General features: G+C 37.1%; 1 protein-coding gene across 2 annotated transcripts; it reads left to right on the forward strand.

The window, feature by feature from the left end:
• The first annotated feature begins 1,742 nt into the window (after positions 1-1,742).
• LOC110927212 lies at positions 1,743-8,818 on the forward strand. 2 transcript variants are annotated; one of them, XM_022170853.2, is made up of 4 exons: positions 1,743-2,169; positions 2,460-2,546; positions 2,634-2,903; positions 8,487-8,818. In XM_022170853.2, exons 1-4 carry the CDS (start codon positions 1,990-1,992, stop codon positions 8,490-8,492), a joined length of 543 nt encoding a protein of 180 aa, XP_022026545.1. In that variant the 5' UTR covers positions 1,743-1,989; the 3' UTR covers positions 8,493-8,818. The 2 variants fall into 2 exon arrangements, with proteins under 2 accessions (XP_022026545.1, XP_022026544.1); XM_022170852.2 differs by lacking the exon at positions 8,487-8,818 and having other exon boundaries at positions 2,634-6,097.
• The last annotated feature ends 786 nt before the right edge of the window (positions 8,819-9,604 follow it).

The following is a 9,604-nucleotide window of genomic DNA, read 5'->3' on the forward strand; positions in this document are numbered from 1 at the left end:
ATTTTGGTAAATATGAAATTATGGTATGAAAGTTTTAAAAAGTTGGCGTTTTTATTTGTCGTCTTTGAACGTGAGGGTGGTGCCTAGCGCTATTGGCCAAAAATGGAGGTGTTTTGGGGCGCTATTGGTGAAGTTACCACAATAGACTCAAGTGAGGGGGGACGCGAGTGGGCAAGATGATAAGTAGGCGTCTAGCCAGCACCATATGTTGCAATATTAGAAGATGAATTCGGGCTGTAAATGTATTCTTCTTATGGTTAGATACTTAGATTTTTCTAGTGTTGTAAAAATCGCAACTAGTCGGCGATTAATCGCTGGTCGGCTCTAGTCAGACTGGTCAAGCCTAGTCGGACCTAGGGGTTATAATACTTACAATGAGGCAGAGCTTCGCTAATTAGGGGGTATTATGCCCGAATATTATATCTACACTACAGAAATTTAGAGAGATTTTCGAATTGTGAACGATCTGCGATTGAAACCGATTGATCCTATTTATAGGGTCTGATTAGGACTTCCTCGCGGCCCGCGAAGGATACATAAGGGGCCTTCGCGCCCCGCGACTTAGGGTGTGTAGGGCCTAGCTATGTCGAATCACAAGTGTAGGTTTGACGGATGGCATGACACGTTGCGGCTCCGGGGCTTGCCGCTTGTTCTCTCGCTTGCGGCCCGCGTAAGATGAAGACTGAGTCTTCGTGGCCCGCAAGTGACCATAAAAATTGATTTTTATTTAATTTTTATAAAAATAATGGTATTTAGGGCCATTTCTCGTATACAGGGTGTATTTTAAGGAGATATGGGTGTTCTAAATATTTTAGGAGGGTTGTTATATGATACGGTGGTTAAGAACGTTGTTAAACACTTGATGGTTGTGTTTGGTTCGACCAATCGTAAAGGTATTTTGGTAAATATGAAATTATGGTATGAAAGTTATAAAAAGTTGGCCTTTTTATTTGTCGTCTTTGACCGTGAGGGTGGTGCCTAACGCTATTGGGCAAAAATTGAGGTGTTTTGGGGCGCCATTGGTGAAGTTACCACAAGAGACTCAAGTGAGGGGGGACGCGCGTGGGCAAGGTGATAAGTAGGCGTCTAGCCAACACCATATGTTGCAATATTAGAAGATGAATTCGGACTGCAAATGTCTTCTTCTTATGGTTAGATACTTAGATATTTCCAGTGTTATAAAAATCACAACTAGTCGGCGATTAATCGCTAGTCGGACCTGGTCAGACCTGGTCAGGCCTAGTCAGACCTTGTCGGCCGGCCAAAAAATCGGCTATTCCGGCCATATTCCGGCAAAAAACCTATATATTCCGGCCAAAACTCGTAAATTTGCCGGTTTCCAACAAAACCATGTGAATTCCAACAATTAATCTTGTATACTTCAAAGCAAATTAGTTGACGAAGAGTTAAAACATATCTACTTAAAATATTTACCTACAAAAATGTGTAGATGTATACATAAAACTCAAAATTACATATAAAAAATCCAATCCAATTAATCTCGAGTACTCACTAGTTCTCACCTTACCGGCCGACTAACCATTTCTCCAACCTTCAATTTTTCTCCACCCTATTGAGGGAACCCACTAATTTAAACCAAAAATCCTTGAGTGCTGCTGATGGCCCAATCCCATGTACAATTCAAATTACAAATATACCCCCATCCCACCTTTAGTTTTTCTTGTCATACCCTTCACACATGCCCCTATAATGCAGAAATAACAGAAATTCAATCTTACACAAAATCTAGAAAGCGAGAGAAGAGAGAGAGAGAGAGAAAAAGAGTGTACACTCCCAAGAAAAATGTCTAGGAGCTTGAGGGGTGCGTAGGATAAGCAGAGTGACTGTGTATGTGGGGTCTGTAACTCTGTTTCTGTATTCTACTCAACTCTATTACACATGGTGCAGGTTAACACAAGTCTGAAAGTGTAACTGGGTAAAGGAAAAACCCTTTCTTTTTTAGCTTTTGGGTCTTCATCTTTTTCAACAATGGCAACTGCGCATGTTAGCAGAAGCATGTTCAAAATAGGGTTTATTCTACTCTTCTTTGTCTTGTTTCTGGATCTGGCCTTGCTATCTTGCGCCAGGCAACAACCAGCTTCAAGACAGAAGCTTCAAGTTCATAAACACTTGAAACGCCTCAACAAAAAACCAGTTAAATCCATTGAGGTATTTCAAATGATTGGTTTTTATTTATTTATTTTTAAACTATTATTCAGTTATTATTAGTTTGTGTTTTTTAAAATATTTAATTTTACTTGCAAAATTTTGTAAAAATGTTAGCTTTTTAAAGAAAGATCATGTCTTTGTTACTGATTTAGCTTTCTTTTCTGCATATGTTGTAAAAAAATTTAATTTCTTGATGCAAGCTTGGTGATTTTAGAGTATAATAATGTGCATTTAGGGCTAAAAGCTTAAAAATTTAAATTATTTAATGATTATTTTCATGATTTGAACAGAGCCCAGATGGGGATATTATTGATTGTGTACACATCTCTCACCAGCCAGCTTTTGATCATCCATTTCTCAAAGATCATAAAATACAGGTTTCTTGATTTTCTTAAAACATTTTCAAGATTTTCTTAACAAGTTTTTATTTTATTTTAAATATATATTTTTTTTTTGGAATTTAGATGAGGCCTAACTATCACCCTGAGGGGCTGTATGATGAGACCAAGATGAACACAGAGTCAAAACAAAGAGAAAACAGCATCCACCAACTGTGGCACGTGAATGGCATGTGCCCTGAAGACACCATACCAATAAGAAGAACAAAAGAAGAAGATGTTATGAGAGCAAGTTCTGTTAAAATGCATGGAAGAAAGAAGCATAAAAGCATTGCTGTGCCTAGAAGTCTCCCTAAATCTGCTGATCCTGATATTGATAATGAAAGTGGTCAGCAGGTAATCAAGAAAAATAAAATAAAAAGAAAAAGCCTATTTTCCCCTTGATTATGACAGAAAAAGCCTATTTTCCTCTGGAGATCTTGAAGGTAAGATTAGCCCTTCATTGTTTAACTTAAGCTACTTGAGTCATTTAGACCTTCAGGGGAATTCATATTTAATGGAACCACTCCCATGTTAAATGGCTCTGTGACTAAATTAAGGTATTTTGACCTCTCCATAAATTCTTTTAGTGGAGTCATTCCCATGTTCATTGGTTCCATGACTTGGTTAAAATATCTTGACCTGTCCACAAATTTCTTTAATGGATCCATTCCGGTTTTCATTGGTTCCATGACTCGGTTAAGGTATCTTGACCTTTCATACAATTATTTTTCTGGATCCATTCCTCCAGAACTTGGAAGCCTCAAGAACTTGCACTTTTTATCACTTAATTCCCTTAGTAATTGTACAACTGAAAACATAGACTGGTTGTTTCATCATTCTCATTTGCACCACCTTGAATTGGATGGTATTTCTCTAGCCAAAGCAAACCACTGGGTAAATGTGATTCTAAGTCTTCAAAGACTGTCATATTTAAGTTTAGGGGGATGTGACCTATGGCAGGTCATGCATCCGTATTCTCCATCTGTCAGCTATACTTCTTCATTTATCATTAGCCTATATCTTGGAAACAACAGTCTCAACTCATCCACGTATCTTTGGTTGTTCCCACTAACTAGCAATATGCTTGTAGATCTTGATCTCTCTAGCAACAAGTTGGGTGTGATTCTGATGTAGCGCGTGATACGGAAACGAAGATCAAACACGTTGATTCTAAGAATACCCGCGAAGATCTTTTCCCAAACCCCCAAATTCGTCCCCCAAAAGACAAGAATTTAAAAAAGGTCAAACAATTATTTTATAAAACTCAAAAACTATCCCCAATACAAATTACATGAGAACTTATATAGAGTTTTTATGATCAACTCAATGGACATAAATTAAAACAAAACTTAATGAACACTAAATGTGGATTTATTTCATTACATAATTGAGTCGACACTTGATATTCCTGCATCATTCTCCCCACCTTTGGAAAAACTCGACCTCGAGTTTCGTCCCAGGCTAAAGCCACCTGGATCGAAAGGAACATCAATCCGATTCTTTTCGATTATTATCAAGGCCCGCCCAAGTAGTTCTACTTCACGGGTTATCTCATTTGACTCTGAACCTGTACCACCTGAGTCGAACGGAGCATAGGACCATTTCTTGTTCACTATTGTCTTGACCCTCTCAATGAATATAGTTCCAACTAAATAACCATATAGTCGTAAACCATGGACCTCATTGTATTTTTTTACAACACACCCATCAAGTTTAACAACTTTTTCTTCATTTTGATCAATATGAGTGGCATCTTTTGACGACATAGCTTCTCCAACCTCCACAATCTGGCCATCAACCAAATTTTCAAATAGAACCTCGTACAAGATTTTTACAGCATGAGAATTTTGTATACCATGGTTTTCATCATCCAAAATAATTTCCTCAAAACTATTTGTTGGAAAATTACCTTTTAAAATTGTACAAAAGTAAATTTGAGAAGCAACAAAATCTATTGTGTTTCTTAATGCCTTCGACTTCATTGCTTTGCTCATGGAATTTTTTTGCAAGCCCCCCATGCTAACAGGTTGAGTTCCAAATGTAGCCGCTGGACCACCCGTTACCATAGGACCATCACCCTTAACGCTATGACTTTTGAAACTTGATTCGTCATCACCGGCTCCCATGATCGTCGACTCTTTTTTGTGGCCATGCCTAATGGTGAGCACACTACCGGTACCACCCGAGTCACCGTCGCATGCCCAAGAATACCATTGCTCATCCTCGTATTCATCAAAACATGGTAGAGTGTGGTACAAGCGATAATCCCTCTCACAAGCCATTTTGAGCCAGGAATTTAGCTCGGATACCAACTGATGTAGCGCGTGATACGGAAACGAAGATCAAACACGTTGATTCTAAGAATACCCGCGAAGATCTTTTCCCAAACCCCCAAATTCGTCCCCCAAAAGACAAGAATTTAAAAAAGGTCAAACAATTATTTTATAAAACTCAAAAACTATCCCCAATACAAATTACATGAGAACTTATATAGAGTTTTTATGATCATCTCAATGGACATACATTAAAACAAAACTTAATGAACACTAAATGTGGATTTATTTCATTACATAATTGAGTCGACACTTGATATTCCCGCATCAGATTCCCAAATATTTTAGAAATTTGTGTAGTTTGACATCTTTATTATTTGATAACAACTCAATGTCGGTAAATCTCCCTGATTTCCTTAATAACTTGTCTGGATGCACATCGGTTACATTACAAGCTAGTTGGATGCTTCAAGTAGCAAATTCACAGGGTCGTTGTCAGATAATATCCAAAAGTTTTCATCCCTAGAATATTTGTCCATTTCTCATAACCAGTTAAATGGCAGTATAAGTGAAAAGGTGTGGCAACTACCAAAGCTTGAAACTCTTGATGTTTCTTCCAATTCTCTTAGCGGTGCCATCTCTAAAAGCATTGGAACATCAAATATTGTAAAAGTAAACCTTTCAAACAACTCACTCAAAGGAGTTCCTTCTGAAGCTTACATGTCAAACCTTTCTAGTGTTGAACAAATTGACTTGAGCTCTTGCATGTTAGGGCCCAGTTTCCCTAAATGGGTTTAAAAACTGAAAAATCTTAATTATCTTGATATTGCCAATACCAACATTTCGGACACAATTCTTATGGAGTTTTGGACCATGTGGCCTTCTCAACTGACACATTTGAATCTCTCTTCCAACAACATTACTAGCGAAGTAACAGATCTATTATCAAATTTCAACCCTAATGTTATGTCAAGAATAGATTTAAGTTCCAACAACTTTTATGGTTCTATACCATATGTCCCATCCACTTTAGAATGGTTAGACCTTTCCAGAAACAAATTGAGTGGAGGAATTTTCTTTTTGTGTGAAGTTGTTGATGGACAACTATCCTTTCTTGATCTCTCGGACAATTCACTGACCGGACAAATTCCAGATTGTTTGTGGAATTTCAAAGCACCAAAAGTTCTTAGTCTGGAACAAAATAAGTTGTCTGGAAGGCTTCCAGCTTCTATTGGGTATTTGACCAATCTTGAGGTTTTGTATTTATACAACAACCTCTCAGGAGAACTGCCCCCGTCTTTAAATAATTGCACTAAGTTGTTCTTTTTGCAATTACAAGGCAACAAGTTTTCTGGTCACATGCCAGTTTGGATTGGGGAAAACTTATCGGAGTTGTATGCTACCTAGCATCAAATAACTTCTTTGGAACCATCCCTCTACAATTATGTCAATTAGCACATCTTCGAATTTTGGCCACTTGTCAAAAAACAATCTTTATGGGACCATCCCCTTATGTCTTAATAATCTCACTGCAATGGTTCAAGAAGGATTGCCACCTCATGAAAATGTGCAACGTTTTATCTATGAGCATATGCATGTTGACCATGCGTTCATTAAGTGGAAAGGATATCTACGTGAATTCAACAACAACCTGAGATTGCTAAAGTACATTGATTTGTCAAGCAACAATCTAACAGGAAAAATCCCATATGGGCTAACCGATCTCCATGAACTGATTGCACTAAACCATTCAATAAACACTTTACTTGGAGATATTCAACCAAAAATTGGCGAAATGGGAAACCTTCAAATTTTGGATTTATCTAGAGATAAGTTTTCAGGAGGAATTCCACCAAGCATGTCTCATATGACTTCATTAGATTACATGGATGCGTCATATAACAATTTGTCAGGTAGAATTCCATCTGGAACTCAACTCCAGACCTTTGAACCTACAAGATACACCGGAAATACAGGACTTTGTGGACCTCCTCTAGCTAAATATTGCCCCAGAGATAAAGAGTTGGAGGTGGCACCCTTTGTTTATGGAAGTGAAGGCGAAGGTGAAGATGATATTCGGATATGGTTTTATTTTGGTGGGGGTACTGGCTTTGAAATTGGATTTTGGATTGCATGTGGTGCTCTACTTGTCAATCGACGTGGGAGGAAAGCTTTTTCTCGCTTTCTTGATATCTCAAAGGACTGGGTATGTGTAAAGCTGCTGATTTTAATTGCAAAATGATAAAGCGCTACGCATAGATAGTATTTTAGTCTACATTTCATGTTTCTTCATAATATTTTGAGTTTCCTACTTTTTATGTTGTCATCTAATTTTTCTTGTTCTTATACATTTGTGTTAAGAGAGAGAAAATATTATAATGTCATGAATCACTTGTACACTTGTACTAATAAAGTGTAAGGTGGTGTTTGTTTTTTTCAAGAAAAGCTTCCTGGCCTCTTCTGTCTGCACCGTGCATACGCGGGAAGAGGTTTAGCCTCAGAAGAGTGTTTGTTTTTTTTTTTTTTTGAGAAGTGCTTTTTACCTCTCCCCAGCCTCTTCCTGAGGAAGATATAAACCAAAGCTTTTTACCTCTTCTTGGCACCACCTCCACCCCTGCTCCGCCACCATCATCATCATCACCACCCCTGCTCCGCCACCACCACCCCTGCTCCGCCACCATCATCATCATCACCACCCCTGCTCCGCCACCATCATCATCATCATCGATGGGAAACAAAACCCCCAAATCGATCGGAAACAAACCCCCACCTCCGCCGACACCCATGGACCTCCACCTCCGAAACCCTAAATCGATGGCAAACAAAACACCCCAAATCGATCTGTTACATCATCATCATCATCGATCTGTTAGAGAGAGAATAGAGAGAGAGTAGAGAGAGATCAGTGTGTGGCGGTGATGATGATGGCGGTGGTGAAGTGGTGGTGATGATAGCGGTGGTGATGATGACGGTGGTGAAGTGGTGGCGGTGGTGAAGTGGTGGCGGTGATGATGATGGCGGTGGTGCAGATTGTAGAGAGAGAGTAGAGAGAGAGTAGAGAGAGATTAGTGTGTTGTGTGTGTGTTTTAAAATGGTGAAGATGTTTTATATAAAAAAAACAAACCCTCTTCTCCTTGCAACTGCAGACATTTGGTCCACCTCTTCTCCTGCAGATGTCTGCAGATGTGGCCTGCAGCAGAAGAGGTTTTCCTGCAGAAAAAACAAACAGCACCTAAGTCTCAATATCAGTAAATTGCCACTAGGACCATGGGTGGCCATTTCTCTTCTTGTGTGAAGCAATGAATCTAACACTTGATGCCACTTGTATTATAAGCATGCGTTCATATCTTTTAGTAAACTATTTTTCCATTACAATTCTCAATGTCTACTTAAATTTAGTTTTGTTGTTAAAAAAAAAAACTTTGTTTGATGACATCAATTATAGTTATTTTGATTAGCAAACATTACACATATGTCGGTTGAAGGGGGAGCATTAATATGAACCGGATCTCAAATTGGAAACATGTCATTGACAAATTTAATTCCAAGTTGTCTGTATGGAAAGCCAAATCGTTGTTGGGAGGGCCACTTTGGTTAAATCGGTTCTATGGAATCTCCCTCGTATTAGTTATTTTTATATAAAGCCCTTGTTGGTGTCATCCAGACCTAGGCAAAAAACAAGGAGGGTTGCATGGGAGTATAAGTTGAAGTGGTGGTGGCGCCTTGGTCAAGGCTATTCACGATGGAGGCAAGGGGTTAAACTTAATGCTGGTTAAAAAGTTTCCTACAGGGGTTTAAAGAGAAATAGGGGGATCGATTAAGGCCTACTCAAAGTTAACATATGGGTTCAATTGTATCTTTCGCTTAAAGTTGAGATCCGCGATAAAAAGGCTTTTTGAATGGACCATTGGATTTAAGGGGAAACTCTTAAGAGCAGGTTCCAGTTGTTATTCAAACATATTATTATTATTATTGTTATTGTTATTGTTATTGTTATTGTTATTGTTATTGTTATTGTTATTGTTGTTGTTGTTATTGTTGTTATTGTTATTCTTGTTATTCTTGTTATTGTTATTCTTGTTATTCTTGTTATTGTTATTCTTGTTATTGTTATTCTTATTCTTATTCTTATTATTCTTGTTATTGTTATTGTTATTGTTATTCTTATTGTTATTCTTATTGTTATTGTTATTGTTATTATTATTATTATTATTGTTATTATTATTATTATTATTATTATATTATTATTATTATTATTATTATTATTATTATTATTATTATTATTATTATTATTATTATTATTATTATTATTATTATTATTATGAAGAATAGAAACACACGATGAATAGTGTTTTTTATTTTTTAAAAATTGTTTTTCTTCTAAGTTTTTAGTATATTATTTTTTTACTTTAATTGATTTAAATGTATTTTTTTTCGATATAACTTGTATCTTAAGATACGGTCAAAGTACCAATTATCAAACAGAAAACCATAAATTCTGGTACTAATGTTGTTCGATACGGTACGGTGTGATACAGTATTAGATTATCGAAAGCAAAAACAATAAAAATAACTATTAGTACCGATACAGATGTTGTTCAACCAGTTTCGATTGGGTTTGGTACGATAGCAGCACAATATCCATTTTCAAAAAAAAAAAAAGAAAACAACGTAATTTTGAAATAAAATAAACATGAAATGCAAATTCCGAACCGATATCAACTAAACAACATAGGTACCATATTGATATGTGCTCTTTTTTGATCGATGTAGTGTTCTCTT

Source organism: Helianthus annuus, chromosome 2 (assembly GCF_002127325.2).
Source record: "Helianthus annuus cultivar XRQ/B chromosome 2, HanXRQr2.0-SUNRISE, whole genome shotgun sequence".
Taxonomy (NCBI): domain Eukaryota; kingdom Viridiplantae; phylum Streptophyta; class Magnoliopsida; order Asterales; family Asteraceae; genus Helianthus; species Helianthus annuus.

What these genes read in the sequence shown, in the direction of transcription:
- LOC110927212 (XM_022170852.2), top strand. Translation starts at nt 1,990, where the DNA reads ATGGCAACTGCGCATGTTAGCAGAAGCATGTTCAAAATAGGGTTTATT. An exon ending in AACCAGTTAAATCCATTGAG is followed by an intron (nt 2,170 to 2,459) that starts GTATTTCAAATG and finishes TGATTTGAACAG; the next exon opens with AGCCCAGATGGGGATATTAT. An exon ending in TCAAAGATCATAAAATACAG is followed by an intron (nt 2,547 to 2,633) that starts GTTTCTTGATTT and finishes TTTGGAATTTAG; the next exon opens with ATGAGGCCTAACTATCACCC.